General features: G+C 41.6%; 1 protein-coding gene and 1 long non-coding RNA gene across 3 annotated transcripts in view; one reads left to right on the top strand and one right to left on the bottom strand.

Annotated features, from left to right (window-relative positions):
• Positions 1-5,760: 5,760 nt before the first annotated feature.
• The window catches only part of LOC120741620, a 33,096-nt gene continuing 20,829 nt past the window's right edge, over positions 5,761-18,027 (bottom strand). Inside the window, exons 6-10 of the mRNA XM_040044592.1 lie at positions 10,326-10,655; positions 8,877-9,209; positions 6,835-7,161; positions 6,358-6,693; positions 5,761-6,100 (exon numbers count right to left, since the gene is read on the bottom strand). Coding sequence (XP_039900526.1) covers positions 6,009-6,100; positions 6,358-6,693; positions 6,835-7,161; positions 8,877-9,209; positions 10,326-10,655 — 1,418 coding nt within the window. The 3' untranslated portion in view covers positions 5,761-6,008. The remainder of the gene's footprint in view (positions 6,101-6,357; positions 6,694-6,834; positions 7,162-8,876; positions 9,210-10,325; positions 10,656-18,027) is intronic.
• Positions 15,727-17,418, top strand: LOC120741630. 2 transcript variants are annotated; one of them, XR_005697656.1, is made up of 3 exons: positions 15,727-15,838; positions 15,999-16,099; positions 16,660-17,418. It is a non-coding gene; the product is annotated as an uncharacterized LOC120741630 (long non-coding RNA). The 2 variants fall into 2 exon arrangements; XR_005697655.1 differs by having other exon boundaries at positions 16,634-17,418.

The raw sequence follows: 18,027 nt of genomic DNA, 5'->3' as shown, positions 1-18,027 counted from the left end.
ATAGAGGTGCATCAGCATATCAGGGTCAAGAAACTGCAGCGACGCTACGTGTGGTGCAAGGAGAGAGGCCTAGTCTGCTGGGTCGTGATCTTCTGCAGAAAATCTGCCTGAATTGGAGAGAAATTGTCACGGCCTGAGGCCAGTGGGAAAAACAGAGGCAAACAATACTCTGAGGCGCAGGGACCGAGCATGACAAAGCTTTATTTGCAATGGTGCAATTGATGCAAACAGCGTAAACAGTGAGAGGTGCTCAAAGAGCTTAACATTACCTAGAACTGCTCAACGTAATCAAGGAATAACTCAAAAACACTCGAGGAACTGAGGGCTAGCGGCAGCCTAAATAAACTTAAAAAACACACTAGAAACTCTACTCTGGAACATGAACTTGGAACATGATTGGCAATAACATTAGCTTTGAGGCACACTATGATTCGTATTACTCCGCTTGGAGACACACAGGTTTAACTCAGAAATTCATAACCTTTTACTGTGAAACACACATGGCCAACTTGGCATTTCTATGAAACAAAGCTATAAAGAGCACTAGAAGTGTCCGCGGTGGAAGCCATGGGGCTGTTGTGGATGGGATGGAGAACCCAACATTGGGTAATCTGCCAGTACAGGAACTCCTGGGGGGGGGGGGAGATGGTAATCCTGAACACTGGGCAGGTGGGCACGGAGAAACTGTGAGCAGACCAGCGCTGAAATCTAAACAAATTACAGCAGTGGCTTTGCAATGTCCGGAGGTCCTCTGAGAGTGGAGAAAGCACAGACGTCAGAAAAAACATGAAACGGCTAAGAACAGCTGAAACTGTGGAAGCCCTGACTGACAAAGGTTTGCAGATGATCTGGCGAGGTGTGAGTCTGAGCGCTGCTCTTAACAAGCCGGCAATTCCAATTAGGCTCAGGTGCAGCCTCTCAGCATGATGTGGCGGCTCCACCCAGGGGTGGAAACGCCCTGTGGGAAGACCCAGCACTCACCCGGACCATGACAGAAATCATGTATACAACTGTAATAGCAGAATTACTGGGAAAGTATGCAGATGAAATTAACTGGACACCCTCAGGGGGACCACTGTGAAGCTGTGTGTGGACGTCTGCAAAACATTCCCGGTGTTGCTGTCACAGCTGTTCAGAACCCCACAAAGCTGACTGCCATGATTGAAGCAGTGAGGACAGCCGTGAGTACTCAGACTGTGCACATTGAACGCAATATGAATACGATCTTGGAGAAGCTTACCGGGTTCTCAGAGCATGCGCTGACCAGCTGGCAGGGGTGTTCACCAACATCTTCAACCTCTCCCTGAGGCAGTCAGGGGTCCCCACATCCCTCAAAACAACCACCGTCATTCTCATTCCTAAGAAATCAGAGGTCTCCTGGCTGAAATGCTACCGCCCTGTTGCACTAACATCAGTCATCATGAAGTGCCTTGTGTGGCTGGTCAAAGGTCACCTCTGCTCCTCCCTCCATGTTACATATCTGCAAAATTTGGCATGAACGCCAACATCCCTTCAAATTTCTACAATGCTCCACTTTTTCTCTTCCTGTGAGCTCGACCTCTTCTTACTCTCCCTTTTCTTTCTCTTGTTTTTGAATTCTCCTTTTTAACTTCCTTTTCCTCTCACTTTCATGTTTCCTCTTTCACAAACTGTCTAATCACACTCTCCAGTGTGTGTGTGACTTCGTACATCTCTTACTTTCTCATTCTCAGCTTATTCCTTAAACATATAAATTACAATTTGCTTCTTTTCTTGGGCAGTAAAAATCCCTCTGATGTTGTGGGACTCTCAAAAACTTCAATAATTTCCTGGTTCAAGCCTGACACTCTGGGCTTTGCAGGGGGACGGCCTCGTGTTTTCCTGCTCCCTGATGCTCTTTGCAATGGTTTCTATTTAGCTCTAGAGAATACACGCAGGTCTGACCCGCTATCCAAGGCACGTGTTTTCAGATACCACTGATCTCTTTATTAATTCTCTCCCACACAACACCTAACTGTGCTCTTTCTTTCCTTCCTAAGACCCTCTCTCTCTTTCATGGCATTTTTAATCTCTGTATATCTCTGTCATTAGCTCTTTATTAAATCTCTCTCCATTACAGCACTTCGCTCTCAAACCTCAGACTCAGTAGAATATTTAAAATTAGAATGGGAAGCCTGGCCTCCAGTTTCCAGGAGTAATTATTAGTTATTAGTTATGATCAATCTCTCTCTTCCACAGCATGGGCAGGGACAGGGATAGCTCAGTAGGTAGTGTGGACGCCCCCACTGAACGGCTACCCTGAGGTACTCCTGAGCAAGGTACCGTCCCTGCACACTGCTCCCCGGGCGCCTGATTTTTCTGCTGCCCACTATTACACTGAGTTAAATGCATTCACCAGCAGAGCTCTGATCATACTTCTCTCCACAACCACTAGATGTCTTCACACTCTTTGCTGACTCCAATGAATAATGCTGCTGGGCCTGTTTGCAGACAGAGGCGGGAGCTCCTGCTGATTTGTATGGGACTAAAAAGCTGTGATTACATCCATCCAGCTTCACACTTGGTGAAAGCACATCTGTGGAAGGAATGGAAAAGTCATTCAGACGGCCACAGATCACTTCTGAGGAAAGAAGAGGACATCGGCTTTCCTCGTAGTTCCACACCCGAGTAAAAAAAAAAAAAACTCAGAAAAAAATTAATTAAAAATCATATTCTATTAAAGTTATTTCACCTGGAAACAAACCTTTACACAGTACAAAATTAAAAATTAATCAATCAATTAATTAATTAATTTTCTTTTTTTCAATGTTTTTTATAACGCCGTTCCCTCAAAGAATCTTTCCTTCGCCCCTCCTTTTTTCTTTCCCACTGTAGACCACACTACAGCTCGCCGTTCTGATCCAATCTCAATCCAGATTGTGCCAAAAACTGCTTTCAAAAATCAAGAAGCTGCTTGCTGTACAGCTTCTCACTCTATCATTCGTTCTCTTCCTCCACGCGCTGAGGAGCAGCTGAGTCAGTCTTCAACATGTGAGGGTTTGACAGGAGGGCGGGAAAGACTGGAGGAACCACATCTAAGAGAGGTAAGCAGCACATGCCCACACATGCTTACTGAGACAGGAAAGAAAAGAGAGAGAGAGAGAAGGCTCTCAGAGCTGTTTAACCCTTTTAGAGTTGTGTTTAAGCTCTGGAGCAGTAGTTACTTTTATTGTCTGGCTCTGTTCCACAGCGTGTTTTTATCCTCGTCTCCCTCCACTTTCTCTGTAGGATCTACCTTACAATATAAACGCCTCGAGGTGACTGTTGTTGTAAATGACATTAAATTTAACTCACACCCAACTGAGAGAGAAAACACATAGAGAGAGAAGATGTAAAACCTACATAGAAACACCTCAGCCAGCTAAAGCCACAACCTTCTGCTGTAAAGCAACAGTACTACTCAATTCTCCACACTGTTGCCTTGCTTGTAAATCTTAGTTGTTACATATTTTTAATGGGCTTTGGTATTTTCTGTCGTTTTAAAAAAGAATAATAATGTCAACTCATTCATTTTGGCATTCATTCATTGTTTATCTTGCTTTGTGTCATCGTAGTCTAAGGAGCTTGGAAAGAAAAGCGTTGAGTGCAGGTTTATTTTAACTGGATACACCAAATGTTCCTATTTCTTTTTTATAATTTACAATTGTGCTATTTTAACCCTTTGTTATGGTGCCTGAATGATTGCATGCTATTCTGAGTCACGTGTTTTGTAAAGCACATTGTAATGTTTGGTTTGATAAAGTTTATACAAATATAACAATGCTATCTGTTTTTATCCCCATAAATAAAAACTTCCCTCATAATAATTCTAACAATAATGCCAAACGTGAAACGTGGAAGTGGTGTCACTGTTATGGATAAACTATGGCATTAAAAATAATGTGTCAGTAAGATAACATGTCCTTTTTTTAAATGATTGAGAAGGTCTATGAAAACTCATCAAGTGACAGAGAGAAAAGGTTGTGGCCCTTTAGTACCCCTTCATGGCTTCCTGTTAAGTTTCATTTTAAATTCTTCTTTTTTTGGTTTTTAAATCTCTTAATGGTGTTGCCCCTTCTTATTTGTCTGAGGTGCTTCACCCTCACATGCCGTCACCTGTTCCTCAGCTAACCAGATGCGTTTGACTGAAGACATTTAATAAATCCTGAGGAGCCAGGAAAGCCTTTGCAGCTTTGGCTCCTAAAATGTGGAATGAGCTTCCTCTGGAGGTCAGACAGGCTCAATCGCTTCTTTTCTCCTTGACTTTTAACCCAGTGTGAGTGATTATCTGTCTGAAACTTTTACTCTTTACACGTAGCTGTACTGATTTATGGCTTAATTGTTGTTTTCTTTTACAGCACTTTGGTCAGCCGTTATGTTGTTTTAAAGTGGTTTAGAAATATAGTGAAAGTGGAAGGTAAAAGATGAGTGTGTTTCTGGACAGCCTTGAAGAAAGATTTTTTTTATTGATATTTTGTTTATTTTTCATAAAATAAAAAGAGTGTCCAGGTCTACAAAAGAGACAAAAATGTTCCCAAAATCACTTTTTTAACCTTTTCCCTGGTTAAATAGAAATAATAAAAGCATAAATAAATGTAAGGCAGTGATTCTCCAACTTCTCACAATGAGTACCACCTCATGAAATATATAGCTCTTGTAGTACCATCCTTATGACCGATATTAAAGTACAGTAGTATAGGCCCATTTACAGTGTTGGGAAGGTTACTTTTAAACTGTATTCCACTACAGATTACACAATACATCCCCTCGTATTGTTTCAGAGGGAAACACGAACACAGTGTACAGTCGAGTCTTAATAGCTTACTTACAACTGGGCTCGTCAGGCTCTCTTCTTGGCTGCAGTGGTTATTATTATATTTACATGCTTCCAGCTCCTGTTTCTGATGGGTGACTGCTCGTACCTTTCCTTTTTCTCCCTCCCTCGCTCACAGACACATAATGGTTATGGCGGTCCATTCTCCCTGCAGCACGGACTACACTGCCCATCAGGCTGCATGCTTTAGAGCTATGCCTGTAACACTCTGCCTTCATATTAAATCATTTTTTGAACAATAATTTCAAAAAAATATTTCCTCACGTCATTTTGCGGGCCACAAATAGAGTAGAGACACAGGCATTAGAGCCTCGTAATGTGTGTTTTGTTTGGGTTTCCACTGGCGTGGAATTACCAAAAATACAGAGGGCATAGTATAACACATGAAACAGGAAAAGACCATTTATTTCAGCAAAGTAACTGTATTCTAAATACCACCTTTTTAAACAGTAAGTGTAACTGAATACAGTTACTCATATTTTGTATTTTAAATACGCTGGTACATGTACTCCGTTACTCCCCAACACTGTATATTTAACACCACATAAAGTTTACACGAGACGATTTTATTTCTTATATGAATGTTACTTTTTTTAACTGTCATAAACAGGATGTGACAGGTGACAATAACAATAATAACAACTGTACTGCATTAAAACATTCACAGCAGGTGGTGCAGCAGTGGACTTCCAATCTTTAAGTGATGACCTGATAAACCCTGCTTCTGGGGCCAAACTACTCTGCATCTATCAACGCTGTTGTGTTTTTCACATGTTTTAATTACTGCTCCCAGCGATTATCTCAGTTGTTCTCCTGACTGATGTTTGGTCTGCTTACAGCATCCTGCCATGCGATTGCATTGCACCATCAGGAACCCTCACCTTAACTTTCATTGAGTGGAAAAAAGTTCATTCATCCTCCATCTTCACTGTGTTTATGTTATGCTAACATAGCTGTGTTGCTCGCCACCGCATAGCACATTATTATATTTTCTCAGTCAGAACATGCTATATTTTTTAATCTTAAAAAAACTTTGGAGGCTTCCCTTGTACTACTAGAGGACGCCCACATACCACAGTTTGATAATCACTTTCCTACTGTGTCCTTGTGATAAGCTGAAAGAGGAGGCTTATCCATGTTTATGATCAAACAGCTGATTCTAAACTAAGCCTTCAGATCAAACTGATTGATCAGCCATCAGAGGAGTCGGATCAATGGAGCTGCTTCTGTTCCTGATGTCCCCTGTTTGATCCTGGACCTGAACTCTCCCTGCAGAGGAGACACAAGACAGTCAGAGACACACACACACACACACACATATCTTAGTGGAGCCATCTACTTGACATAATGTTTTCCCGCTTACCCTAACCATCTATAAAGATTGACTAAATCTAACCATAACCTAACTTTAACCTTGCCCACATTTTGAGCCTCAAAAATGCAAATCAAACTCGTGGGGTGTTCCCAAAAGAGACTGTTGGTCCCCACAAGTAAGAGAAAGAGAAAACCTATATTTTCATACTGACCTTTGACCTTTAATAGCACTGTGGTCTCTCTTAAAATGCTTCTTTCTTTGCTGCTGACTTCACAGCTGTATTCTCCACTGTCTCTCTCTGTGGGGTGTTTCAGGGTCAGACTGAGGTCTCCAGTTTTCAGCAGGTCGTCATTCAGCTTCGTTCGGTCTCTGTAATCCTGGTGCTGTTTGTGAGGCCGGTCAGAGCTGTTCTCATACACGTGGACGATCAGTGGTGGATCCAATTCAGTATGTCTCCACACTATTTCAGCATCTTCAGGCAGGTTTTCTGTGGTTCTGAACGGCAGCCGGACAAATTCGGCCCCCTCCTCCACCTCCACCTGACAGTCTGAAGGAAAACCACATCATGAGCTGCACAGACAGAAGTGAATCTACAAGGCAGGTTTTTATTTAGTCAATGGTAATGGTTGAATAATGATTTTCAACCACACAAACAGAAATATTTTCTGACATGCACACTCATACTGACTCGTCACTATCAGCAGCACTGTTTTCTTCCTCTTGACCCTCTTGTCCTTGACACTGCAGATGTATTTTCCCGTGTCTCTGTCTGAGGGTTTCTTCAGGGTCAGACTGAGGTCTCCAGTCATCTGTGAGTTTGCTTCCATCCTCGTTCGTTCTCTGTAGACCTGGTGCTGTTTGTCTCGTTGGTCAGAGCCCTTCTCATATTTGTGGACAGTAATTGGTGGTTCAGGTTCATAGCGCCACCACTCCACTTCAGCACTGGACAGGTTACCTGTGGTTTTGAAGGGCAGCTGGACAGACTCCGCCCCCTCCTCCACCTCCACCCGACACACTGAAAGAACAAGGTCAGTGAGGTCTTTACTGAACCTTACAATATAAAACTCATTGAAGCGACTGTGAACTGACACTACAAACAAAATGTAATTTAAAATATACAGGTGGTAATAATCAGGGGCAAGATTTGTCTACTCAGTCTAAGGAGCTTGGAAAGAAAAGCGTCTGGACTTCTTTAGGTTACTTGAAGACGTTTCACCTCTCATCCGAGAAGCTTCTTCAGTTCTAAGGTCAAATGGTGGAGAGTCCCAGATTTAAACCCTGTGGGAGTGACCCCCCAAAGAGGGACAAAAGGACCCCCTGATGATCCTCTAATCGCCTGAGCCAAGGTGTGAAACTGGGTGTGTTTCACAATCAGCCAGAGTTTCGGGTGAGCTCATTGTGAAACCTTTCCCCACCCTATCATGTGATTTCCTGAGGTCAGATGGCCCAGGGTGTGAGTGGGCGTTAAGGCGTCTGGGGAGGGAACTCAAAACTGGATTATAGATGGCAGACAGTTGGTGTCGTAAACCCCCGCCTCTGTTCAAGAGTTTTGAGACCTTCCCAGACGCCAGCACTCTCAGTAGCAGGAGCAGCAGCAACACCAACATTGTACCAATCAGGTAAAGCATAGGCTACCTTCAGGCTGTAGAAAAAGCTCTCCTAAATCTAACATGCAATGGTGTTTGCTGTAGTGAGTGCTTGTGACAGGAGAACTGAAAGCAGCTGAAACCTATGTTATGAACCAAATATGTGACTGTGGAGTTAAAAATAAAACAAGTTGGGATCCTTAAATACTCTGTCAGTCTTACTTGATAAGCAAAGCCGTTATTTGGTTTCTTATCTTTGACCTGAACCTTTATTTGTTTCTTCATGAGGATGCTTCCCTCCCACTCAAATCATGCCAGAGGCTTTTATTTTGAAGTTAGGATCAAGAGAAATAAACAATTGCAACACATTTAGATGAGCTTGCAAAGTCTCTCGACAGATATTTTCCTACAAGAGATTCAGCATGGGTGAGACAGCCGTTCACGTTTGCAGTTGAGACAGCAGATGTCGATGATGAATACCTTGATGAAATCATTGAAGTTCAGCAGAGCCAGGTTCAACAGCAACTCTTCAGAACAACAACGCTCTCAACGTTTTGGTGTCGACAAATGGACAAATATGTAGTTATTGCTAAGAAAGCCCTGGATTTTTTTTATACCATTTGTTACAACATATCTTTGCGAGCAATCCCTGTCAAGGATGCTGGACATAAAAACGAAGAAGAGGAACAGACTTTGCTGTGAAAATGACATGAGAGTGGCACTTGGTCTCTCAAAGGCAACAGCAGAAGTCACACTGATTCGCAGTATGTACATTTGTATGTAATTTGCTGTAAGTTCGTGCATTGTGTTGGTTTTGTTCTTTGAACAAGGTGATGTTCACGCACGGGTCATTTTGTGCACCAGTAAAAAACATATCTATGTCTTGAATATGAAAAAAAATCATATTTTATTTTTCACTAAAGAGGGGTTCGGTGAACGCGCATATGAAACTGGTGGGTTCAGTGCCTCCAACGAGGTTAAGAACCAATGATTTAAACACACAGTTGCTCCGCCTGACATTTTGGCTTTTAGTCAAAACATCAAAGAATTTATTTTATTTGAATAAACTGAAAATAGATTACAACTAAAAGCTTTTAGAGAATAAACTCCTACATGACCTTTGACCTGTATCTACAGCACTGACCTCTGACTTTCAGCTCCACTTGTTTCTTCAGCAGGATGTTTCCCTCCCTGCTGTAGACGGTGCAGGTGTAGGTGTAGTGATCCCAGTCTGTGGGGTGTTTCAGGGTCAGACTGAGGTCTCCAGTTTTCAGCAGGTCTTCGTTCATCTTTGTTCGGTCTCTGTAAAACTGGTCCTGTTCTTTAAACTGGTCAGAGCCGTTCTCATACATGTGGACCTTCCTGGTTCGGATGTAAATACAAGTCCACTCCACTTTAGCATCTCCAGGCAGGCGAAGTCTGGTTTTGCAGGGCAGCTGGACAGACTCCACCCCATCCTTCACCTCTACACAGGGGACTGAGAGGACAACAAAGCACAATGAGTTGTACAGCCAGTGCAGCAGCGTGAAGTTAAACCTTTTCAGTGAAAACATGTTTGACCAATTCGACTCTGAAATATGTTCCTTTGCTCCACAGTACAGAGTACAGTACAGTGGTGTCTGTCCAATCAGCAGCAGAGCTGACTCTTTACCAGAATCCTTTGTGTCAAATGTACAGAATCAAATGTACAGAATCAAATCCTTTGTTTGTTTCTGCAGAGTAAAGTTTTTATTTTCATCTTTCAAGGTTTATATTATTTCTTAGAATCTTTCAAAGAAACTGTAGAAGTTACTAGACTATGATTCAACTACACAGACAGCTGGTCACTCGATCTGCTCTCTGAATGCTCAGCTTGTGCTCAAAACGAACTTAAAGAAACGTCTGTTGTGGTTGTTAGGTCTGCACTCGCAGGCCTCGCTAGCTCAGAGACTTATCCCGATGAACAAAGCAAGACAATCAGACCTCGGTCGGCTTTTACTTGCGCAAGTGTGGTAATCTCAGAGCTGCAAGCTCTGCACCCAAACTCAGTCAACTTCAACTCCAGCCTCTCCTCGCAGCCTTTTATTAAATGAGTACTTGTAAAATAATGTGTTGTAAGAGCTAAGGCACTGTGTGTGTGTAAATGGTCGTGCGAGTATGGAATTGAATGTGTGTGCGTACGTGTCTCTGCGTGTGTGTCTGTATACGTGACTTCCTGTCGACTATAATATCCTATTAGAGCGATTAGAACATGCTGTAGGTATTACAGGTGCTGCACTGCAGTGGTTTGTATCATATCTATCTAATAGACTAAAGAAAAAAAGCTTTGTAACTATCCCAACTAGTGAGGACTGTGTGATTTCTACAACACTGCTTTCCTCCCCGAGGTCCGCAAAGCTGTTTAAAAGCCCCTTTGAGGTCCCTGTGTAATCACATAAACCCCAGGCAAAGTGTCCAAAAATGTAGGGACCTTCTGTATCTGCAGCTCACTCATAAAACCCTGTTCACCATAGTAACCACAGACACATTATTGATGACAGGCTCTTGTTACCGAACTTCACCATTTCTATTAATCCTATACTGTAAACCTTTGATCTGTATCTTCAGCTCTGACCTTTGACTTTCAGCTTCACTTGCTTCTTCAGCAGGATGCTTCCCTCCCTGCTGCTGACGGTGCAGGTGTATGTGTCCGTGTCTTTGTCTGTGGGGTACTTCAGAGTCAGACTGAGGTTGGCAACTGTCAGCTGTTTTCTCTTCATCTTGGTTCTGTGTGTATATAACCAGTGTTGTTGTTGTTGAGGCTGGTCAGAGTCACTTTGCTGCACATGGACTATCCTTTTAAAGCTGTCAGTCCACATCACTGTAGCGTCATCAGGCAGGTGAACTGTGGTTATAAAGGGAAGTTCAACAGACTCCACCCCTGAATCCACCTTCATCTGCGGGACTGAGAGGACAACAAACATCATCATCAGCTGCACAGGAAGTCTTTAAGATGCTAAAACATGACACTGAAAAACTAGTTCATGCATTTATTACTTCCAGGCTGGACGACTGTAATTCATTATTATCAGGAAGTCCTAAAAACTCGCTGAAAAGCCTTCAGCTAATCCAAAATGCTGCAGCAAGAGTCCTGACAGGGACTAGAAAGAGAGAGCAGATTTCTCCTGTTTTGGCTTCCCTTCATTGGTTCCCTGTTGAATCCAGAATTCAAAATCCTGCTCCTCACATACAAGGTCTTAAATAATCAGGCCCCATCTTATCTTAATGACCTTGTAGTACCATATCACCCTATTAGAGCACTTCGCTCTCGCTCTGCAGGCCTATTTGTTGTTCCTAGAGTATTTAAAAGTAGAATGGGAGGCAGAGCCTTCAGTTTTCAGGCCCCTCTTCTGTGGAACCAGCTTCCAGTTTGGATTCAGGAGACAGACACTATCTCTACTTTTAAGATTAGGCTTCAAACTTTCCTTTTTGCTAAAGCATATAGTTAGGGCTGGACCAGGTGACCCTGAATCCTCCCCTATTATTCTGCAATAGACGTATGCTGCCGGGGATTCCCATGATGCATTGAGTTTTTCCTTTCCAGTCACCTTTCTCACTCACTATGTGTTAATCAGTGTTGGGTAAGTTACTTTAAAAAAGTAATTAATTACTAATTACTTAGTCAATATTGTATTTAAAATACTTATCTAATTACTGAGTCAAAAAAGTAACTTAATTACTAAATAAGTAATTTAACGAAATACTTCTTAAAATCCCTATAAACCTTGAGTGGACAAACAATAGAAATTAAACTCTTTAAATAATTTTTTTTTTTTAAAGACGGAGACTGCAGTACACAGCGGTAGCATCTCTTCCACAGTGTAGCCTGCAATCATGTTTTTAAGCTCACCTTCAGACGCTTTCTGTGCTGCTGAAGTAAAATCAGGTTTTGCTGCTTAGCAGGAGTTGCCGCGGTGTATCATGGATGATGAACAAGAATCACTCAGAAGTGTTCGTCTATGCTCTCGTGTCAGCTGCTTCAGTAGATTACTATTAACAGCAGCCGATAGTTTTTCTCCCACGACATAGCTTACATATGCTGTAATGTTCTTGTCTGCTTGTTTCAGAAAAGTGAAGAGACGGGAATATGTCCATTTCATAAAACAGCCACACGCTTCAACCGAGTCTGACATCTTCCGCTGTAGAATACGACTGTGCAGCAAACTGGCGCGAAATGACGCGCAGCTGCACTACAGCGATGTTAAAGAGCAGAGTTTACTTCTATGTTTAGAAGATAAATTATTGAAATTAAATAATGATATTCAGCGAGTTTAATTATTTTACAATGTAACACAAATACATTGTAAGTAACTGTAATTAAAATACCTAAAAATGAACAGTAATTAGTTACTCTACTTTTTCAGTGGAAAAGTAATTTAATTACAGTAACGCGTTACTTAGTAACGCATTACACCCAACACTGGTGTTAACAGACCTCTCTGCATTGAATCATATCTGTTATTAACCTCTGTCTCTCTTCCACAGCATGTCTTTTATCCTGTCTTCCTTCTCTCACCCCAACCAATCACAGCAGATGGCCCCGCCCCTCCCTGAGCCTGGTTCTGCCGGAGGTTTCTTCCTGTTAAAAGGGAGTTTTTCCTTCCCACTGTCACCAAAGTGCTTGCTCACAGGGGGTCACATGATTGTTGGGTTTTTCTCTGTACCTATTATTGTACGATCTACTGTACAATATAAAGCGCCTTGAGGTGACTGTTGTTGTGATTTGGTGCTATGTAAATAAAATTGAATTGCATTGAATTGAATTAACCTTTGGCATGTGTCTGCTTGAGTGGAGCAGGGAGTGATTTAAATAGTTACTGTGTATTTTTAGTGTTGTTCCTGAAAGCATTTGTATTATTTTGTGATTATGGTATCTCTGCCCGTTGGTTTAGGTTGGAATCATATTTTTTCTCTTCTCTGTGGGGTTTTATTCAGCTTGTACTGGTGTAACTATAATCATAGGTGAAGCTCATTGGACTTTATATGTATTCCATTTATCATTCATCCTAGGTACCGAAGTGACACAGCACCACACAAAAGCCCCTCATGTCTTCATATCTTGGGAAATTGGGAAATCGGTGGAGCGATTTATTGAAATATTTGCAAAGTATTTAAGACAAAAACAGAAGATCTTGAATGTCTTGATCTTGAAGGTCAATATTTGACATTTTTGATATTTTTGTCATTTTTACATGACCACCTTTATTCTTTAGCACAGTCTGAACTGTGTTAGGCAGCTTTTTGCAGTGTTCAGGAGTAGTTCTCCAGGACCTTTGAAGGACATTGTGATTTAAAAAAAAAATCCAGAAATGCTTTTACTGCAGCGAGTTTGGGATTCAGTTCTTCTGTATCAAGAATGGCTACCTGACAGCTGCCCTTCCATTGAGACCATTTCTGATGATGCTTTAATGGACGACCGAAAGAAAAAAAAACATTATTCGGTATTTCTACTTGTGTATTACAGCTTCCAAAATCACAGCATTCTTAGATAGCTGGAAACAGGACAGAAAATCAAGTGTTTAAATGTCTTCAAGAGTTTTTTGGTTTTTTTTGGCAAGTTGTGCTGCTGTGTCTGCCTTTTTATGACAGGGTAAAGCACAACTCCCAGTACCCCCCACTGCCCATGGCCTTGAATAACAACAATAAAAGCAGAGTTTCTCTGAAAATACAAACAGTAAACTTAAAACGAGTGATGCTTGTTTCATGATGCTCCAGATGTTCTAAGCTGGTAAAAACTTTGAACTGCAAGCAGACCAGTTCAGGACCTGAACTCTTCCCTGCTATTTTATCAGACGCTGTTTAGTATGATGTTACTGATGTTATGATGTAAGGCCTTCACTTAAGAAGACATCGTATCAATTGGAGCATTTGTTGTTGTAAAACCTGTAAATACCTTTGAGCACCTTTCCAGATGTGGAAGCACTATTACATACCATCAGAGATCAGGTTTTGTAAGTGAGCTCTAATAACAAGTCAGATGCAGTGTCCATGTTGTTCCAACAATCCTAAAATTTAATCCGTCTGACCACAGAACAGTTTTCGACTTTTTACATTTGCCCCAAAGAAGAATAGCAGTGTCTCTGGATCATGTTCACATGCGCTGTTTTCTTTGCATGATACAGCTTTAACCTGCATGTGTGCATGGCATAGTCAAGTGTGTTGCAGTAATATCTGTAAACGTTTCAAAGCTCATGAACTGCCTGAGGGCACAAGGATCGCAGGTACCCAGGACTGATTTTCAGCCTTGTTGCTGTGCACAGAGATTGCTCCTGATTCTCTGAAACCTTTGGCGATGTTATGTGCCGTAAATGATGAGATATTTATAGTTTTCAGAATTCTGTCCTGAGAAACATTGCAATTATTTTGTAATTGTTTTTGAAACTCTGAACATCTTTACTTCGGGTAACTCTGCCTCTCTTAATACTCAACAATGTTATTGACCTGTTGCCAATTAGCCTAATTCAGTTAAATGTTAGTTAAATAATTATACAGATGTTTCATTTTTCGCTTTTTGTTGCTGCAACTTTTTGGAAAATTGTTACTGCCATCGAATTCAAAACTTTATTAAAATTGTACATTTTCTCAGGTTGCTGGTTCCCTTAAGAACATGGCTGGATAGATTTGAGGTCAAGATCACTAACCACCATCATTTAAAATTGGAAATGTGACCACATCACACATGTGACAAATCACTTACCTTTCACAAAATAGTGTCTGAAGTACATGCCTCCACCCACAATTAAGAAAGCAGCCAAATTCAAGAAAACCAGGAGAACTGTGACCCTGCTGCGACCTGACAACAAAAATGTGAACAAAAACAGGAACATTGTGTGATGTTAAAATAATGCTGCAGAATCTCTAACGCTGCACATGATTTTTCATTTGTTTGCACTGACCTCCACCTGTGGCCCTCTGGACCTGCAGCTGCACTATTGCCTGACCCTGTTCAATACCAGACTTGCGGGCGGTGCAGGTGTAGTTGCCACTATCAGACAGTTGAAGATTTTTCAGAGTGAGGCTGAGGTTTCCAGTTTCCAGAGCATCAGTATTCATGGACGTTCGCCCGCTGTAATGCTGGTTTTGGTTCTGAAGGTTATCTCCTTCCGGTTCACGCAGGTGAACTGTGGGTGGGTTGAGGTCGGACCGGCTCCACACAACTGCGCATTCTTTCACATTAGCACTGAGAAACTTACACGGCAGCAGGACAAACTCTGCTCCCTCCTGCACCTTCACACTTGAGGCATGCTGGGAAACTGTGAGGACAGGAAGAGTTTAAACCTGAAATCATTCCCACACTTTATTATGACAGCAGGAAACTTACAGGCTGAAGTAGATACCACAGACACAATACAGCAGTTCCAGTGATGCACACCGGCTGATTTCATGAAATCATGTTGATTCAGTGTTTTTTTTATTAGTTTAGATAAGTAAGGACATTATTCCTGAGACATGACCAAAGTGGCGGCTGTTTCATAACTGTCACAAAACCCGTGAGACCAGTTACACTGTCATGGTGGCTAGAGAGGAAATGAAAACCGCCAAGTGCATCAGCTTAGAGGGACTCGAGCTGATAACAGAACAGATAGAGACCACATCAGGCTGCATTTTTGTCTCACTGCTTCAGTGAGAGAAGACATTTAAGATAAAGTTACGCTGGCTCGGATAATCTCAACTGCAACAGCATGTGGCAGTTGAGACCTCACCTTGTTTATGAATGCACACAAACCTGTCTGACTGTGTGTGTCTCTGTGTGTCTCTGCAAGTGTGATATTAATGGAGCTTGGATCGTGAGAACAGAGGCAGATTTTCTTACCGTGCAGGAGGATCACAAACACCAACAGGGTCTTCATCTTTCTGTAAAAACAGCAAATAGCTAAAACTTTTCCTTCAGTCGTCTTCTGCCTGAGGAAATCAGCAGTAGATCCACAGACATAATCCACCTGCTCCTCACCTTAAACGAACACACCTTCAATTTCTTTCATTCAGGAAGAGGAAACACTTGTTCAGAGGGAGGACGGGACTGTTCACGTACGTCTAGCCAGTAAAGACGACGACAACAGAAACAAAGCAAATAAAGAGAAAAGAAACGTGAGTCAGGACCAGTTTAATACGTCTGTAATCAAAAAATTTTAATCATCACGTCAGACTAAAGTGAAATATTATCTCTTTGTTTCCTCGTGTACTTCCACATATGATAAATGTGAGTACAGAACATAATAATAAATTATGTTTTATTACTGTCTACCAGCAGCAGCTTCACAGCCCACCAGGGGGCCCACACACTGTTATTTGCAGACTACATGAAAGGCTGGTGGTGAAATGTGAGTCTGACAGACAGAAGCTGAGCAGGTAACACTTTCTAATGAAAACATAACAACCAATGCTGGTTATTTATATAATATGGCTAATTCAACTTTGTACTGCTGATAAAACCAAGAGTACAGGTTTAAAATACTTCCCCCAGCAGCAGCCGTCACTATAAAGGTAACTGTGGTTAGTATCTGCAAGAAAATACAGATGCTAGCAACAGTTAACTCTATAATAATAATAGCTAACTTCAATTCAGCAATAAACAATATTATTATTATCATTAGAAACGAACAGGAGGGATGTGCTGGTAACACAGTGTAAGAGTAACAGTATTTAGAATATTAGTAGTTATTAATTATATTTTAGTCAAGGTCAAGTATTACCCTTCCACCTCTAACAGTGATGATATATTAGTTTAGGATTAACAAATATTGTAGTTTGTATTCTTTCTTTGCATGTTAGAGTTTTAAATAACAATATTTATTAAGTTTTCAAAGAGGGAACTGCACATCTCGTTCAGTAACTATAAAAGAAAACGTTTCCTCTGTGTTGCTGTGAAAATCACTCATTCAGTTCAGCAGCTCCGCCTCACTCTGCAGGAGCAGCGTGCCGAGCTGATGATGTTAAGAGGCAAGTAGTGAAGGTGATGATGTCGCTCTGCTGTCAGTCATCATCCCGACAACATGAAGACTTCATCTGCTCCTCTTTGAGTCACTGAAATCCTTCACTGATCTTTTTCATCGATTCATTGATAGCAGCTCTAATAAACACTCTTGGATGCTCTCACTGTCTGACTGCTTGTTTTAGGTGAGAGGATCAGTTCACTCTTCTTCTGTTGTATTACAGGTTTCGTCTGAGAGCAGTCTGTGATTGGAGCCAGGAAGAGATATTATTGGCTTACAATGAATATCACAAGTTTATTTTATTTTAGAGCTTCCAGACCTTCTGCAGTTTATTCTGGAGTAATGCATTAGTAACGTCCACCATGTAATCTGGACTGTCATAATAAATTGAGGCCTCATGCCCAGTTAGTGACTGTAACATGAAGTCAGATGACCTCTTTTCATCAAACATGCAGGGTCAGGAAACCACAGCTGCTGGCTGCATGTGCCACAGATTCTTCTGCCTGTTTTGTAGTCTTCACTTCGTCTATTAGAAGCACATTTTCCACAGTGAGTCCAACCAAAGAAATGGAGACTGTTTTTGGTAAAATCAGGTTTCTTTTTGCATGTTTGGTTATTTTTCTGGTGCTGAGTTCTAAAGAGCAGCAGAGTGCAATTTAGCCCTAAACTTGTAAATAAAAACCACTTTAAGAGATTGTGATGCATGCTCAATCATTCAGGTAAGTTGATTCTGTTCATCTGGACGTAGCGTTTTCAGTCAGAGAAACGTTTCATCATCCAGGTGACGTCTTCAGTCTCAGCTGACTGCAGCTTTCAATCTTATAAACAGAACATTTGCATAATGACTGAAACCAGCACCACTGAAGGAACAATGGGCTGGGAGGTCAGCTCCTTAATCTTAATTATGCAAATTCTCATGACCATTGATCAACAACCACTGATCAATGGTCATGAGTACCATTCACAGAGAGTTGGGGAATGGCAACAACATTAACATCTTTCCACCAGGGTAGGTGCAGTTTTGCTAAAGCAGAAAGACTATCATGAGAATATTTTGTCCCTGCTCAGTGACGAAAATGCTTATGAGCCCCTGACCTCATACCACAGGCTATACCAAGGGGAACCTACACCAACTCTGTATGGTTTACTGAAGATATATAAACAACCTCATAAACAACCTCACCCAACCTCAGCAACAGGACCGTTCTCAGCACCGACCAAGTGTGTTTGAACTGTGTCTTCATTCCACCTACTTCACAAACAAGGGTCAGTTCTACAGGCAGAAACATGGGTGTGCCATGGGCTCCCAGTTTCACCCATCGTGGCCAATTTGTACATGGAAGA

The sequence above is a fragment of the Simochromis diagramma genome, unplaced genomic scaffold, assembly GCF_900408965.1.
Source record: "Simochromis diagramma unplaced genomic scaffold, fSimDia1.1 OVJJ01000120.1, whole genome shotgun sequence".
Classification (NCBI taxonomy): Eukaryota; Metazoa; Chordata; class Actinopteri; order Cichliformes; family Cichlidae; genus Simochromis; species Simochromis diagramma.
This window is presented reverse-complemented; position numbering and strand designations above follow the sequence as displayed.